We start from the raw sequence: 18,739 nt of genomic DNA on the forward strand, positions 1-18,739 counted from the left end.
TGCTGCTAATGGAATTTGTCATGTGATAGGTAGATGTGTAATATTAGTTTCAGTTAAATTCTTAAACAACATGTGATGGCTACATTGAAACAACTTCGAAGTTGTCGAATGAAGGAACTCATAAATTGCCTCTGCTTTGTTAATTAACTTCTCTTACTTCACCTTCTGATACCATCTTTAATTACATTGTCATGTTAGTTTTTCCAAAGCTGCTTGCTTCATGCACGGTAGAGATCTGCTAAAAGGTTGTAAACTGAAGGACACTTTTGCCTGGAGGAGTCTGCTGGACTTCTACAGACGTGGAAAGATTTCTGTTTGCAGGACATGCTGGCAAAGAGGAACTGGCAGGAAGTGGGCAGGTGATCTAAAGTACATGTCAGTTAAATATTCCTTGGATTATCAGCTATGGTATTAGGCAAAGTACTTAGAGCAGGCTTTTTCTAAATGGTGTGTAAGCATTGTGTTTTCCCAGTGTTTCTTGTTAGAAATGTTGAGTGCTCAGAGTTGCAAACACATTGCCAGAAGCTGTGCATTTAAGGTATAGTGGTATCATTACTTAAGGAAGTCATGATAAAAGCACCCAGATCCTAGGTCTTGGGTTCTCAAATCCACTTGCTGCTTTGATCTCTGATTATTTTTGTGTGTGAGTTGTAGTTTTTTGTTTTGTCTTGCTTTGTTTTGTTTTCTCTCTGCAGGAGCATCAGTAATGTAGAAATAGTACTACAATTCATTTTCACAGGACTGTTTAACAAGTAGCAGTGTACTGGCAGGTGCCTTTAAGTAAATGAGTACATGAGCTAGTTCTTACTGGTTGTGCACAGTCCTCTCGACTGCATCTGGTTCCAGGTGGTTTATAATCTGGAGAGTAGTTTGTGCCACTTCATTCTGGAAGTGGTGTCACCCAAACAGATAAGGTGTGCAGGATTTATGCTGGTTGTGCTGACTTCTCCACACATGGAATATGTTATCTGCAAAAAAGATGGGCTAGATTGTGTTACTTGTATTGTGTGAGAGTGCGTAGCAAATGCACAGGAAATAAATACATTGTAAATGCTGAAAGAAGCAAGGTTAGGATGGAGATTGAATCTTGAATATATGAAAATATGTGTATATATATACACAGTGAAGTGCATAACCTCCTTGCTTGCTTCAGAAATCTTAACAGTTGTACCCTTTATATTTTTGAACTCTTTTAAAATGGCAAAAGTCACTGCTACTTTTGGGACAGGCTGGATGTTTTCCTGTGCTAGCAGTTTCAAGAATATAAATAGAGCACATGTACAGGGAGCCGAGATGTCCACTACAGAGAAAATATTTTCATCTTTTAAAATATGAACAGAGAAATCCCTTGTATGCTGGCAAAGAATTGCTGTGTGGGATTTGGCAGCTTGTGCTACAAAAAAATTCTGTTTGTTGTTGGGCGCTTCGGGTTTGGCTTTTTTTTTGCTATGGTCCCGAAGTGAAATAAAGTAAATGCCTAGTTGGTTTGCAAAAAAGAGAATAAAGATGTAAAGTTTATTAAAAAAAAGGGTGTGTGTGTGGTGGTGGGGAGCTCTGTGGCTTAGATACTGGTGTGTAAGGGAATAGTACTATGTTCTCTTAAGTCTCTCAAATATCTGCAAGATATCAATCTTTGTTTCATTTTAACTTTCCCCTGCAGGTGTGCAACTGCTTTGATACTCATATATCTAGGATATTAAATAATGGATGAATTGAATGTTTCAATGTTTTATCCTATTCACATAGTCCTTTAATATGACATCTCAATTTATTTGGCTTTGGATACATGAAAGTTTTATCTTTCATGTTGTTTGGGTTTGTTTACTTTTGGTATTGATAGAGATACACCCTTCTATGTGAATATGGTGCTCTGCAGATGTTTTTTCAACTGTTTATGATATGGTTTCTGGCGGAACACTTCTAAGAATTTGTAATTCTATCTATTACTGGAAGTTATTTTAAAAAATAGAGAAATAACATCTACTTTTTTTACCTGTGCAGTTTATTCAACATTAGTTACTAAGTAACTCTGAACAGACATGGTCAGATTGCAAAAGCGCCATAATGAGAAACTAAAAATGCAGTGATCTGCATAAAGTGTTTATTGCATAAACTTCTGTTGGGCTTATTTATTTCAGTAGCACCTTATTACAGTCACTGATCTCAAAAGTTTGAGCATTATAAGCTATTATCATGAGAAAAAGTATGATCCCATATAACATACTTTAAAAAATTCTATCCTCAAACTGAATTAAAAGAAGAAAAGTTTGTATTCTCTTAAAGACTATTCTTTTCTGTTAGACACTATGATTTGATGTGCACTGGTACATGTGTGATCCATTTCTTTCTGGTTTTGTTTTCTTTTTAACAGATTTCTGTGGGTACCAGAGCTCAGGACGCAGTATCAGTCTCATCACAATGCTTGAACATCTGTAGCTCACTGGAGGATTTTAAAAAGAAATTCAGCATGACCTAGTTGGCTTGACCTGTGGAAATTTTATAATGTCCTCTGGAACAAGTATCAGCAGAAACAGGCAGGCTCCCAGCCTGCAGGGTGTTGACCCAGAAACATGCATGATAGTGTTTAGAACACATTGGGCACAGGTAATGTTAATTAGTTTTATTGATTGGAGTAAGCTGCATTAATACAAATTTGCTTCATTCTTTCTTTTGGGATAATCCTGAATTGCTCAGGAACAAATGTCTTTTCATGCAAAATGTAGTAGATGACATTGAACTGTTTTTCAAATGCAAAGATAATTGACCTTTCAAGGTATGGTTAGCCTTTAGTAATCACACTTGGAACTCTGGATTTGCATCTAAATGGGAAGTGATAGGACATGATAATATCTTATTGAAGGCCTAGATCTTCTTACTGGCTTTCCTATTGATTCATTGTGACTTGCACCCTGTTGCAGACTTCTGTGCTTCTTTTCCTTGTGCTGGGTAAGTCTTGCTTACCCTTTTTAAAGTGAATTAGATGCACAGTGCAAAGCTGTATGCACTCTTGTTTATTATGGATAGATGTAGATTATACACTTCAGCATATTCTAAAAATTGTTTGCATGTCATCAGGACTGTAATTGCTTTTAAGCAAAGATGTTTTGCTGTGAGCATCATAATATCAGTTCTTGTTTGCCGCGGTAATATTAATAACCTAACAATTTAGATAAAATTAATTTCTGTGCTGCTGTTCTTGTTGTTCTTTGGCTCTCCCAAGAAACCAGCCAGACAAGTGGTGGTGTTTCTGAGGTGTTCCAGAGTCAGAGGAGCTGTTGTTCAAGAATCACCTTTTCTCACCTAACTAGTGATGTGTCATATTAGGGGAACCACTGTTCCTTTAGGGTTTTGTAGGAAAAAGGCTAAAGACAATGGGGTTTTTTTGCAGACAATTAGCTTTATTGTTTGCATGCACAACAGCTGGTATGACTATTATTACTATATTGAAAGTTGCAAGAGTATGTGGGTGTTCAATGGCCACTTGGTATCATGTAAAAGGTGTCAAGCAAAGAACAGCACTGTGGGCTGCTGCTACTTTTATTACTGCAAATCATCCCATGATATTGATATTCCTGAGCACAGCTACTCTGGCTGGAGAACAGGCCCTTTGATTTCAGTCTTCCATGACAAACTTGTTTCAAACATCATGGAAGCTCAATTTCTCAACACTAAGGAAACCTAATTTATCCCTATTTGAGAGAACCCCTGGTTTTCAGGAATAGGGTAAATGACAAATTTAGGTGCTTATTAAAAAAGGTAAACAACAACAGTCTATTTTTGCCTTGTACATACCAAATGTGAAACTTTCGGGTCTTGTCTGTCAAACTTCCTAAATTTGAAAACATAAAAAGACTTAATGCTTTTTATGTTAAAGAATTTTGATTTTTTTTTTCCTTGTAGTGATAGGTCCATGCTTTTTATGATGCATTCCAGTGCATTAAAACTGATCTGTCTTTGTTTCTCTTTAGGTTCTGAAAATCTTAGAAAAGCATGATCCTTTGAAAAATACTCAGGCAAAATATGGTGCAATCTCACCTGATGAGGCCAGCACTGTCCAGAATTACGTGGAGCACATGCTTTTCTTATTAATTGAGGAGCAAGCAAAGGATGCCTCAATGGGGCCTATTCTGGAGTTTGTGGTCTCAGAAAACATCATGGAGAAGCTTTTCCTTTGGAGCCTACGGCGAGAGTTCACTGATGAGACAAAAATTGAGCAACTCAAAATGTATGAAATGCTCGTAACCCAGTCTCACCAGCCTTTGCTGCATCACAAGCCCATTTTGAAGCCTTTGATGATGTTGCTGAGCTCCTGCTCAGGAACAGCCACTCCAACAGTGGAAACAGAGTTGGTTGTCCTCTTGAACCAGCTCTGCTCTATAATAGCCAAAGATCCCTCTATTTTAGAACTGTTTTTCCACACTAGTGAGGACCAAGGAGCTGCCAATTTCCTCATTTTTTCCCTGCTGATCCCCTTCATCCATCGAGAAGGAACAGTAGGCCAACAGGCCCGGGATGCCCTGCTTTTTATTATGTCTCTGTCTGCAGAAAACAACCTTGTTGCAAGTCACATAGCAGAAAACACCTATTTTTGCCCAGTAAGTTGGTTTTATTTTACATGGTCTTCAGTGCTAAACTAACTGTCCTTCCTGCATTCTTTCCTCCTTTTCTATCATTTTTGGTAAAGAAGTGTTGTAACACATTTGTTTGTGCTAACACCTATTTATTTCATAAATGGTAATGCTGTTTAAACCATCCCCAATGCCAAACATAGTCTTGCTTCTTGTTTCCATACTTTCGTGCTTTTGGGTCAGCACAAATGTTTTTGCATTCACACAGTGAATTGAGTTGGAAAACTGATGAAAGTCATAGCAGAACGTAGTGGGAGGGAAATCTGTTCTGTCTTACTGTGAGGCACCTTTGAGATTCTGGGGCTGAAGGGAGTGAGGAGTAAGGTGTCCTGAGAGTGGTTGTTTCAGGTGGCAGCACAAGCTTAAGCTGGCTGTGCTTCCCACACTGACATCAGTTCAACAGTTCAAAAAACAAGTATGAGAATAGTGAGAGTGTTACAGAAATATTACATTTTTTTCAAGATAAAAGGGGTATTTCCTCGTTGTCACAAAATTGGAGGTTTCTATGGCTGTCTCAGTCTAACCACCATCTTGCTATGTTGTTCTCTGTTACAAAACTTGGTAGCACTGTTGCATTGTTACACCTGGCAAATTGATCTTACTACATGAATAGAAAACCTTTACTTACCTTGCTGTTAACTAAGTAATCTGATTTAACTAAGAAAGCTGTGCTACTGCAGTTTTAAAGCTGAAGCAGCCTGGAATAACAACACCTGCTTCTTCATGCCTTATCACAGTCTGAGATCTGCAGTGGGTGTGTTCAAACCCAAGTATCACTCTGTACAGAAGTTGCTCTCATGGGTCAGTTTTTGGATGGATTCTTTTATATTCTACCTGGCTTGCATTTTGATTTAAAATCCTGGAGGAATGAAGTGGAGGAGAGTCTTACATGGCTATTAAGCAGAGAGTTGTAGAAGAGAGAGCACTGGAATCCCTGCCACTGCTTGACAGCTGCTCCAGCCTTAGGTTTTCATTTATTCTGGGATTGCTTTGAGCAGTAGGGCAGAGCCACATTTGTAGGGTAGGTGAAACCTATAAAATCCACAGCAAAACATCTAAATGGTTTCTTTTGTCAGTTGTAAATATTGCATCAATTTGAGGCTCCAGTTGACCTGGTTTAATAGATACTGCCAAAGAATATGGTGTTGATTCTCAAACTGTCCCCAAGACACATGCCGTTATTGGATCCATGCTATAACTTCCATAATTACATTTTCCAATTAGTTAAAAAAAAAAAAAACAACAAAAAACCAGCCTTATTACACTGAAGATAAAAGCCAGCTTTCAACAGCAGGGAGCCATGACTGATGATCATTCCAATTAGGAAGGCTTCTTGTCAAAATGTGCTAAAATCAGACTTCACTGAACAGTAATGAGGTTGGCCTAAGTCTATAATAAGACTTTAATGTAATGCCATATATTTAGCTTACGAGCACAATATCTTTTTTGAATTTGAGTTGTGATGATCTGAAAAACAGATTTTGTTCTGATGGAGGATTTTGTAGGTGTCAGTGACATTGCTGTATATCACTGAAATCAGTGCAAATATTACCTCAGGTACCCTGCAAAACAGTTAATGCAGTCCTGTGTTGATAGCAGAGACATTTTGGGTGGCACTGTGTTGATGTTATCTTTGTTTCTGGGGATGGGGTGGCATGTAGGGTTTTCTTTACCATACCATGCCTTATTGCATAATATAGGTATCCCCATGGGGCGGGATGTGGCCATAAATCTCTGCTGCCTCATGTACCCAGATCAGTGTTAGATCTGTGCCAATGTGAACCTTCCTGGTTTTTGGCATAAATTTGGTTAACAGATTTTAAAAAACTGGGCTGTCCATAGATCCACAGTATTCAAAACTGTTGTTGAAAAAACTATAAGATAGGAAGGAAGGAGACAGTTTGCAGTGGGTTACATCATTAACAAATGTTTTTAACATGGAATGTGTGGGAAAACTATTTGACAAAGTTTTCTGATTTTACACCAAATAGCTTTTATCATGCTTTGATGTGAAAGTTTTCTGGATATGATTGAAGATACTATCTGTTCAGCATTATAATAATAAAAAAATGTGTCTCAAGAATTCTGAGCAGGGTCATATCGCAAAGTCCCTGACAAAGCTTTGGAAATACCTTGCAGCTTAGGAAAGCTACTGTTACAGCAGAGGAGGGATGGCTCTGCAGTGTCCTTGAAAAGTTGTGGCTGCAAAGAGAAAGACTATGGATGTGGGAGGAGAGAGAATTATTAAAAGGAAATAATTGCCCAGATAGCAATTGTTTATGCATTAACAACACATTATACTCACATAATAGGCCTGGGATTACAAATCATGTAGTCAGTGTCTTCTGTGAGTCAAGAGAAAGTAAATAAATCAAAGAAACTGGTTTGTAGAGGGACTCATGACTCAATGTTGAGAAAGAAAATGCTGAGGATGCTTGTAAAAGTAGATGAGCATGTAGGCTGACATGACAAATGCTAGAAGAAGTTTAAAAGGACACTGCTTGCATAAAACAAAAAATAAAACCAATCTTGCCTTTTCAGGATGTGAATGCATTCATTTCCTTCCCTTTCAGATTATTTTTTTCATTAATGTTTCATTACTGATTAGAACTCTGTTCTCTTGGTAATTTCAGATGGTAACCTTATTTATACCATACACTTCATGAACATTTTAAAATATTTTTTATCTGAAGAGATGAAGTTGCTTCCTGTGGCTACTCTATCTCAGTGCTTAAGAAACATAATTCCACAGAGCCACTTGTGTTGTACTTCATAGCAAAAATAAGAGCTTCGTAAACTTAACAGATTTTAGCGGCTGCATCTGTAACTTCTTACTTAGTAAGTCTGACAGACTAAAGAATGCAAGACTTTGATTGTGAGTTTACTGCTCCTTTTAGTGGAGAGGAGTATGTTTTGTTCAAGGTCAGCTTCTTGTGCTTAAGGGCTAATACCCACATGAAGGAGAACCATGGATGGGACACAGCTCTGAGAATCAGATTGCATACTGAGAGGGTGTTTGCGTTTATGAATAGCAATTAAACTTTAAGCAGACAATGGAAAATCAAGTGTGCATTAATTAAAAGTTCACAAGACAAACAAATGTCAAAGTCTCTCATTGTCGGAAGCCTGGGTTTGTGAGAGTAAGTGTTTATGTGGGTTATGTATAGGTAGTTCTGTATGAGCTTTTTTCTGAGCTCTTCTACTATGAGAAAGAAATAACCTCAAAGACATTCTGGTTGTAGAAGAATGAGATTGTACAAATAAAGCTTTGCTCAATAGCTTTAGCTTCTCAGTTTTTTAACATATGTCCAGCTTTGTCCTTCATCTAGCTGTGTATATAAGACTGTGACTACTAAAGTAGTCAATTTCCACAGTATTCTCCCCTCCCCTTTAATATTTGGCTTACTTACCTATGCCAGAATAAATCCATCTTCAAGGTTATGTGCATTAAGAATAAAAAGTATTCAGAAAGACAGACTTTGTCTGACTGTATGGATTAACAGTTACAGTTGCTTGTGCTTGTGTATGACCAAAACCTGATCACTGTCTGTGAACCCTTGGTCTTTGTTCTGGACATTGCCAACTGTTTGCTTTCCAGTGTTTTAGTAGATAAGATCTGTGTTTCGTCTGAGCTTTGACAGTCTAGCCCTGTAGATGACAAGTAGCCATTTGTAAGAGGATATAGAGTCTGTTGAATGAAAATTAAAAAGATTTCCATTGGGCTGAATTATAATGTTCCCATTAAAATAAGAATCATTTTAAAAATTATCATGAAGTTTTGTGAAGTGATCTCTGAAGGATAAGAGTCCTAAGTAATATTTAGAAAGTTTCTGGCTTCAAATAACTTTAATAATTAAAGAGTGCATTTGAAAATACTGCACTCTAGATACATTCAGCAAAATTTAAAAACCTTTTTGGAAATTGCTTTCTAAATTGTAACTAAAAATGCTCTCTTGTTCTTTGGTGATAAATTCTACATAAATCACCTGTAAGGCTTAATATTACTGAAAACATTGATTAAATAATAACTGATTTCAGACTCTTTTATTTTTCAGCATCCCTTCTTCAAATAAATAAGTAAGGAAAAAGGGAAATTATGAACAGTTAAATTTACTTCTTTAAAAATAGATTCAGCTGACTCTTAAGCGCCTGACAGTCAAAGTCACTATGTATCTGTGGTCTGAACTTCATTTTTGTTGATGGGGCACTTTCCCCCTCCATTTCTGATGTTTCGTGTTTCTGAGTGACATGACTTCATACATGTTTGAGCAGTGACATTTGAATCACCAACAAAAGACAAGCTGTAGATAATGGCACTGATGGCTGTTTCTAAAAGGTACTAAAGGAAAGCACAAAATAAGTCTAGAAAAATTTAAAAAGAAATTATAACTTTGGATTAATAAAAAAAAAAACAAGATAACCTGATTTTATCCATCACTTTCTCCTAAATACCAGATCTTGAAAGAAGCATATTATATGGAAGGCTCTTTAAAATATTTATGTCTTCTGCCACTGGACTTTTTTGAAAGGAAATTAAATTAATCTTAACACTTTCTTATATTACTAAAAGTAATAGGAGAAACCATTTGTGGTACTGCCATTCAAGTTAACTTATGAAAAGTTAACTTATTTCCTCTTCTGTTTCTGAAATACAGGTGCTAGCAACAGGACTAAGTGGCCTCTATTCATCTTTGCCTACAAAGCTGGAAGAAAAAGGAGAAGAATGGCACTGTCTGATGAAAGATGACTGGCTTTTGTCACCAGCCCTTGTACAATTCATGAATTCCCTTGAATTTTGCAATGCTGTGATACAGGTAACTGAATAGAGTTAGCCTATTCTTTAGAAGTAGTAGTAAGATACAGCTCCTGCAGAAGCTTGTAAGTCATAGAGTTTATTTATTTTTGTTAATGGCATGAACTATTAAAGTTAGACTAAAATAGGCTGTGTATATAATGAATGCCTTGTGCTGTCTGTCTTGGTTATAAGGATGAACTAATATATTTGTGGTTTTCAGGTGCCAGATGTTTCAAATGAAAGCTTGATATTGGGAGCATTTTCTTTTAAAAGGAAAAACAAATGTTTATTGCATTTTAATACCACTGTTGATCCTAGAAGTAAATGCAATGCCTTTACATGTGGGAAAAAATAGGGTTTGTATCTGTATTTGTTTAAGTTCTCATAACAGCGTACAGAAGATAATAGTGAAAATAGTCTGTTTTGCCTGTTGGTGAGTACAACATAAAGAAAGCCTTCCAAGCAGAATTATTTAGGTCTCCTCCTAGAAGTATAAATTAATTTTAGATTGGCCTATTTTGAATCTATTTTGTTCTTCTTTTCAGTGTTTTGCTCCCTTACTATATTTTTCTGATTTAAATGTAAAATAAAATTCGTGTCTTTATATATTGTTTTTTAAGGCTTGAATGCTTGATAGAACCCAAATCCAGTATTTCATTAAAACAGGATCTAAATTCTACAGAAACTGTGGATTTGTGTTATTTGAAGGAATGTGCTGGATAGGATTGAAAATTTAGTCACATTTACTGTTAAATAAAAGATATGTTTCGGTGCAATGCGTGCAAAGTACAGTAAAGGAACTGATTGACTATTAAAGCCTTGAACAAGCAAAAATAATAGTAGCTGTCATTGTTCAAATGCACTATACAAGATTTTTAGCATGCATGTTTAAACATGAAGAGGAGACAATATTAATTTTGGTGTCTAACCAGAGTTATTCTACATATCTACGTTTGCAGGAGATCATAATTGATACCTTTGTCATAAAAAATTACATAAAGGGCTCTGCAGAAAAGTTAAAGAATGAATTTTTTAAAAAAACACTGTTCAAATAGATTCAAAATGGTTAAGAATATCAGCTGACATGCAGAATGAGCAGTTTCTGACTGCTGCTTGATTGTGTCTGTATAGTCTTCAGCTGACTTGAAAGCTCAATTACAGTAGGAATTTTTGCTTTGCACATGGAATGGTCTGTGTTCACCCAAAAACTTTGGCCAGAGATTAAAAAGGAATAGGGTAGCCAAGACCTCTTGCCATTTACTGCTTTGTCCCTGGACCACAGCATAGGAAGGGCCACTCTTTTTCTTCCTCTTACCAAATTTAGAGTTACAAGTTAAAGGAAGTCTGGTAAGAATTGCAGGTTGGAGAATCTATTTGAGGCCATGTGTAGGCTGTGACACTCCAGTCTCTGTGAACTTCAAACATAATATATTGGTTTTGGAAGCTTTTGAATGGAATTTCATTTTGCTTTTATATACATAAATTGATGTGTTTTCATTGCAAAGACGAAAGGAATGTTTAATTATAAATTTTTGGCCTCTAATAATACTTTGGGGGAGTTTGTTTCTTTGTTTTAAAATTCTTAACCATCCCATTGAATGAACTATTCAGGTTTTGTTGTTATTTCTGTTTGTTTTACAGTGGCTGGGAGAAGGGCATGTGAACAGTGTATTCTTACCCCATAGCTGGAGAGTGCTTTGATTTACCTACTCTTGAACTATACGAAAGCAGCTGTTCTGCTTTTCTTTATTGTAGAAGGACAAATTAACAATGGCAAATCCACCTTCAAGTGACCCCAACAAGGTTGCAGGAGCTGAATTTAGAATTTCAGATCTTGCTTTGATGCATGACTGTATACACTTCTCTGTCCATCCATTCATCTTTGTCAGCATGCAGGAAGATTGAAAAGCCATGTCTCTGAGTTTGGCAGACTTACTGTAATTAAATGTGGTGTGTGTATTTCTTTGTAGAACAAACAGTTGTTAAGAACTAGAATCATATCAAATGCTGGTGAGAAGGACAAACGAATGTCTAATTAAATGGGAACGGGTTTTGGTAGTGAATAATAGCATTCTGTGCCCTGTCTTTTAAATCTCACTGGAGCTGTTCTGTGTCTTTCTCTCCCGCACCCTCTTAGGTGGCACATCCCTTGATACGCAGCCAGCTTGTGAATTACATTTACAATGGATTTTTGGTGCCAGTAATGGCTCCTGCACTCCATAAGGTCAGTGATGTCTGCAAGCATGGCACAAAAGAATAATGGGAAAAAGTATTATGGAAGATCTCTGTATAAAGATACTATCAGATGTAATAATAAATAATAATAATAATATCAGATAGTAGTAGTAATAATAATAATAATAATAATAATAATAATAATAATAATAATATCAACTGTATTGTCACTAGTGATTTCCATGCAATTCATTATGTTTCTAGACTAACTTTCCATCTTTTCATTCCATATACTTTCTTAAGCAACATATTAGTATTTCTGGAAATGTTTAAAATTCTTAAGTGTAATGAAGAACCAAAATGTTTGTGTTGTTCTAGACTCACATATGATCAAACAAGCAGTGACATATTAGACATTTCATCACGGCAGACATGTTTCCATGAGCATTCTTTTTCCTAAATGAATATTTTTCTAAGGGAAGATGCTCACAAGGAAAATGTTTAGTCAAGAAATATTATGCTAGTCTTAGCAAGGTTGCTGTAGTTTTGTAGTTCCTTATCATATGGGGTAGAGTTATTTTCCTAAGTAGAGTTTGGTATCAGTTTTCTAATGCATTAGAGTGCAATTTATGTTACTTTGAAGAAAAAGAATTCATTTTTTCTTTGAATTTTAGGGTTTATCCTTTGCAAAATATGTCACCAATATTAGTGAATTATGTATTTACTTTTTTTTGGTTAGGCTGCAAAAAGCCACTTTTGTAGCAAAAAGCTACATTTCCAGCTTTTGCACACTGTGTCAATTATGTCAGTTCCCATCCCTGAAAATGTTAAAGGTCAGGTTGGATGGGACATTGAGCAACCTGGTGTAGTGGAAAGTGTCCCTTGGAAGGGGAGTTGGAACTCGATGATCTTTAAGGTCCCTTCCAACCCAGGTCACCATATGGTTCTGTGATTTTATGAATCAAGTCTTCATTGCTCTGTAAAAGAACACTCCTTTTGAGGAGAAAATGTAGAAACAGCTGGGAGTAAAAATCCACAAAAAATTTTCAGAAGCAAACAAAAAAATTAGTTTTGTAAGGTCTCCTTACTCTCACAAAGCCTACTAAGCACAAAGTATTGCAGCTGTTCCATTTTCTGGAGGACAGTGAAACACTGTACGCTGCTTTCTTGTTCACAACTTGTTTCAGTAGCACACACAGTTCTTCATGGTAAATAGTCACCAAGAAAGTCATAAGCAATGCAGAGTCTTTCCCAACGATTTGGCAGACCTCAAACACTTGGGAATTGGGTGAGGGTTGACGTAAAATTTGGCTGTGATCCAGATCAAAGCTTTAGTCTGTCCTGAGGTAGTTCACCTCCTTACCTGGCAGTAATTTTTTCTATTCCTGTATCTGGACTTAATCCCTTACCAAGACTGGGAATTAGAAGTGAAAAGCCTAACCAGTTTCAGGTCAAGGTTATGGATAATGAGGGACATATCAGAATGGATTCTAGTCTTAGTGAGTACTACTTTATCTCTGAAGTATTCAAGATTAATCTTAGATTGTTTTGAATACAACCATACCTCTGAAAGCCATTCTTACCAGTCAGTAAATCTCCTGACCTCTTATTGGGTTGATTACTTCCCTGTTGATGTTAAATAATTTAGAGATGGCTGTTGTGATTCCTTTTTTCCTTTGATGAAAATTTTGTTTATATACTCTGAAAGTGGGTGAAATCATATTTCTCTTGAAAATGGGGATGTTGGCTGCTAACATAGGTGACTTTCATAGCCTAGATCTTTCTTGAATCCTGATATTCTGGTTGGTGCCTTGTTCTTCCAATAATAAACCTTTCCTTGATTAGCATTAAAATTGACTTCTTCCTAGTTAAAAATTACCTTCTTCTGTATAAACTTCAAATGATTTTAATGGAGAAGATGGATTGCACCATCTAGTGGATCTGATACAAGGCTCTCATGTCGGTGAGACCAAAACTCTGTAGCAAAGGGAATTAAGTAAGTTGAGGCACAATTTGACCTTTTCAGTCTTTCTGTCCTGTGCTCCACGTTAATACCAGGAAATAAATATTTTGCCTTCTTGCTTTTGAGGCATATGTCTATGCACTATGATAATTATGCTGCAACAGCTCCTTCATACATTAAAATTATTTCTAGTTGCCATTGAAAACATTAATACTGAGGGGAAGAGTGGACTTTGAAAACTGTATCTCCCTTTTGAGGACTTAATGTTGTAATTAACCTTGAGGTTAATAAAAAATTGGAAAGGACTAAAATGAGAGTCCAGATGTTTCATGACAGTTTTTAAAACAGAAGTTCTTTCATTTAGCACAATACTAAATGTATCTTGATTTTTTTTCTTTTGAACCAATTGAAGTTCATTTGGTGTCATTAAGTCTACTTGTGGCTGAAGGTTTTAGTTTTAATTCAGTCATTCAGTTTGGGTTGTTCTGATTCATTCTGGCTTGAGTTCAAATACAGTGTGTAATGAAGCATGGTATAAATACCTGATGAGGAAGACAGATCAATGCAAGGTTAAAGGGTGGTAGGAAGAGATGATGATAATTACTGGCACATCTTCCTAAGGTGTTTCTATAAATCTTATTTCTAGAATTTAACTGGTGTGGAACAGCTACTTCTGATAATTCTTGGTGATAGGATGGAAGGAAGTCAGTCAGGTTGTCAGCCTGTCTAGACCTCATGTAGCACACTGGTCTTAACTGCCTCTGCTTTAGAATGGCTTGGGCAGGCAGACTACTACAAACCTGGTCTTTCTGTACTATATTCTAATTTTTCTACAAGAAGTATGTTCTGAGGGAAAAAATTGCTCTGCAGCAAGACACAGACTAGCATTGTTTATGCAAAGACAGTTCCAGTCAAGAATGGGATTGGACTAGGTATCTCCAGAGGTTCCTTCCAACTCTAGTTATTCTGTGATTAAGTACTGTGATGTCTTTAATGTATTTTGTCATCAGGTCCCCATCCCCATTTAGCAGTGAGCATGCATTGTCATGATCTTTCTTTTGCTGTTGAAGCTCTTCAGCTTCAACTAGCCTTTGGCTTTCCTCATCCTTTCTCTGCATATTCAGGCACTTTTTCCATATTCCTCTTGGGTCGCCTTTCCATGCTTCTGTCTCTTCATGTTTCAGACTTTTTAGGAGCTCTTAATTCATCCAGGCCTCTTACCTCCTTTGCTCAATTTCCTTCTCTTCTCCCAACTTAAAACATCTGACTACCAAACAAGACTTTTGGTAAAAGTATCATTAAAATTTCAGTAAGTAAAATTTTATTAAAAAGTGTTTAGACTTTCACTATGTGTTCAAAACTTTAAGATATGCTAATGTGTGATCTTGAAATGTTTGTGACATTTATGGAACCATGTAGTAAGCTATGCCTTTTAAAATTTTTTGCATATTGTCTCCCTATAAATATTTACTATGTACACAGTTCACTGTGTGAATGAAACAGTATGAGACTGTTGAGGATGGAGATGTTTCTATGAAAAAGTCTGGGGGCGGGAAGACCAATATATTTTTCTTGGTGTGATTTTTCTGGTTTTATCTTGGGAAGCTAGTATGGAGTTGAAAAAAAGAGTACTGTAGTTCAGGTTTTTTCCAGTTAAGGAAGTTTCAAATTGATCAGGCAAGCTAGCTAGCTTGAAATAACCTGTTTTTCACAGTGAGCTCTGTACAGGTTATTTTTGTAGCAGATTAACTGCGATGTGCTTAAATAACCCAAACATTCTCAAGCTTATGACTCCCTAACTTCATTTCTCAAAGATAAATATAGCATGTTCCTGTAGCCTAATTTATACCTTGTCTGTCCTAGTCTTGTCACTTTGTGTGGGTTATCCCACCTACATGTGTAATGAGCGATTGACAAGCATGTTCCTATCTCCAAAGCTGCACATTGCTGAATGGCTAGTCAGAGCCCAGATTTGTATTATGTAGCTGGGCATGTGCATTAGCTGCCTGTGCTGGAAAGCCCTGCCTTGTCCTTTGGTTATCTGGATGTTATTGTACTTTTTACAGAAGTGTTACCTCCCTTATTTCTGACACAGGAGTTGCTTGAGACATCAAAAAAGTGGTTCAATGAAACTGTTAGCAAAGAATGCATGTCTTTCTTCAAGGTCAGAAATTCATTTGAAAACAGATGAATAAATGGTTTGTCTGTAAAGATACAGAGCTAAAGAAAATGTTAATTTGGTAGTTTTTTTTCCATTGCTTAATTTTTTACCCAAACCGTCTTTTATTCTTTCTGGTGTAAGTGTCTGGGATTTAGAAAAAATTAAGACTATCTTACAGAAATTGTTCTTAAATTATGACTGGCAACTTCTGATGGCATGTCAGTTACAACTTGAAATTATGCAGCTCTGTATGTTCTTCCTTGTATTTTGATAAGTAGGGAAAAACATGCTCGGGAGAAGGTATGGTTCTGTTCAGAGAATGGTACAGAGCCATAGCATTGGATTCTGTGACATACTTCAGTGGCTATTTCCTGCTGCATTTTCAAAACTAACATTGAGCTCTATCAATAAAATACAAGGTCTTTTGGGGCCAGATTATATAAAGGTCTAAGTAATTGAATAAGACTAATTTTCCCCTCGTTGAAACCTCATTGAACATCCCAGAATGAATCCAGAATAACCCTGTTGAAGTTATTTTTACTGGTTCTGTTAGAGGATGTATTGCCTTATTTTGGTCTCTATGTAGTTGTTAGTAGACTGTGTTTATTTACCTTATTCTTTTAGGTAGTTACAGCACTTCTGTAGAAATGTAAGTGAAATAGTTTTCAGAAGATCTTGAATATGTATATATTTTGCAGTCAAGACCATATTCTAGATAATTAGGAGCCACACTTTGGCATTTATAAATATTTTGTTTCCTTTGGTACAATTAAAATTGGTTGTATACATCCTTTCACTGTAAACACATGTGATTTCATTTTAGTTTGGTGTTCAAAGAATTTGGTTGACACAGGCAGCTATTCAGACTATCTTGGATGTTTATGTAATTTGTGGTACTTCAATTTATTGAAGAAAGCACTAAAATCTGACAAATTATATGATAAAAGCAAAATTTTAATGTCAGCATTTACTCCTCTACTACATAGCATTTAATTGCTAACTATGATCTAATTATTTTTATACTTGGAAGGCTTGTTTTAATCTGAATATGCTTGGTTTAGTCTGAATAATGGAAAATTGTACCAGCTTTTTGACATAAAACGTTGCTGTTGGCCAAGTGAACAGAATTGCTCTACAGAGGTGCTGGCACAGTCCTGTCAAATAAGCTCTGTCAAATGGACCTCAAGTCTGCTGCACACTAACCCATCTAAAAAGAGCCTCTGACATGGTGTGCTACTGTGATAATTCAATAATGCTTGATGATTACACAGCTCAGCTAGGGGGAAATGACCTGTAAATTATACTCTACAGATTAGAAGGAGCATCTTTATAAATATCCTACAAGACTGTCAGTTCCCATTTAGGAATAATACCATCCTTCACCTTACTGAAAAGCATTTGGACAGCTGCTGTAAAAACATGTAAGCCAAGTGTCACTGGAAAACTTTGAATAGCCTTGTGCTTTGCAGAAGCCCATTAATAGCTACAAAACTTAATTTTACCAGCTATAGTGTGGATATATGTAAATATCCCTCTCACTGCTTGCTTCAGCCATGCAGTTCAATTGGATTTTAACCAGGTATGAACTGAAGCATTTTATAAAAGTAAGCCGAAAGAAGCTGAAACAGTTTGGGTTTTCTGGTTCTCCTAGAGGGCAAATAACCTCTGTCCCTGACCCTGCTTGTCCCTCTCTTTTGCCAGGACAGCTGTTTGTACTTGAAACTGATTGAGGTTAAAAATCACCTTTATTTCTGAATATTTTTAATCTGAATCAATTTCCTGATCCAATTCATTGTGCAGCATGAACCCTTCTGCCTGTATAAGTAGGGGGCAAGAAGTTGAAAATTAATAGAAGACGCTGGAAATGGTTGGATTTTTTTTATCAGTGAGGTGAACTTACACAGTTTGACACTGCTTGTGAATGGATCTAGAGGATAAGTTCAAATAAGAACAGTTGTGGTCTTTTCATGGGCAATATGAAGTCCTTGTAAGAAGGGATATGTGGTGGAAAGGAGGAATCATGTAGGCATATTCATGTAAGTGGGCATGAAGCTGTAAATTAGAAAATATATGTGTGATTCCCAAGGGAAAATGGCCAGTAATAAAGAATCCATGTGATTGGTCTAACACAGTGAGTGTAATATATTAAACTGAGCTTGTAGTGACAGTAATTTCTAGCTCTTTGCTATTACTTGGCAGAGTGACTTGTAAAAGCTGGATCCCTTTACAGTGTTTCTGCCTCACCATCTAATCAGTCATCAGAGGAGGCGAGGAAAGATTTGCTGAAAATTATGACATAATTATAGAAAGGTATTACATGGCTAATAGTGGCTTTGTCTTTTCAATAATCTCCAGTCAAGTATCTCTCTGGCCATGAAGACTCTCAGCTAGTCCTTTTTGTTGCAGTTTACATCTCAAAAAGAGATCTGTAACAGCTGATTTTGTATAGAAAAACATATGGATGAGGCTTTTAAAATGGTATTTTTAGACAGACACTTTATATTTATATTGAAAAAAAATCCAGCAACTTTTAGTTGTTGTGTTTGTGGGTAATCAAAATTAAAATGGTAGAGTAGTGGTCTGATTAATGCAATGGAAATTAATTTATTTTGTTGTTGTTGTTGTTTTTTTTTTTTTAATCCTGTAGTTTTATTTTAAGAGCAGAGATATCCCTGGTCTCTGCCATTAGCAGAAAGGATCTAATTGCTACTGGTGGGTAGCAATTAGACCTTTTTCTTTTTTTGCTGTTGAGGAAGTGGTGGATTTTATTATTGCTGAAATACCTTTATGAAAAAGGTATTATCAGAACATAGCTTGAAATTTAATAAAAATTTAATAAAAATTTTATCAAAACCAAACTTGAAATTTAATTACTTAACAAAGGGTTTTTCTAGAAACCCATGTCTTGATTTTATTAGTCTCCCTTTGTTACAGTATTTTTCTTGACATTTGAATTACCAAAGGTGAAGAATTTTCAAATTAAATGTAAGATTTTTGTAAGTTTTGGGTTGCCATTT

At 36.2% G+C, this 18,739-nt stretch overlaps 1 protein-coding gene across 1 annotated transcript in view; it reads left to right on the forward strand.

Annotated features, from left to right (window-relative positions):
- Window positions 1–2,502: 2,502 nt before the first annotated feature.
- FHIP1A (FHF complex subunit HOOK interacting protein 1A) overlaps window positions 2,503–18,739 on the forward strand; it is a 34,255-nt gene continuing 18,018 nt past the window's right edge. The window contains exons 1-4 of the mRNA XM_066549021.1: window positions 2,503–2,604; window positions 3,969–4,595; window positions 9,284–9,442; window positions 11,561–11,647. Of these exons, the coding sequence (XP_066405118.1) occupies window positions 2,503–2,604; window positions 3,969–4,595; window positions 9,284–9,442; window positions 11,561–11,647 (975 nt within the window). The remainder of the gene's footprint in view (window positions 2,605–3,968; window positions 4,596–9,283; window positions 9,443–11,560; window positions 11,648–18,739) is intronic.

Source organism: Molothrus aeneus, chromosome 4 (genome assembly GCF_037042795.1).
Source record: "Molothrus aeneus isolate 106 chromosome 4, BPBGC_Maene_1.0, whole genome shotgun sequence".
NCBI lineage: Eukaryota > Metazoa > Chordata > Aves > Passeriformes > Icteridae > Molothrus > Molothrus aeneus.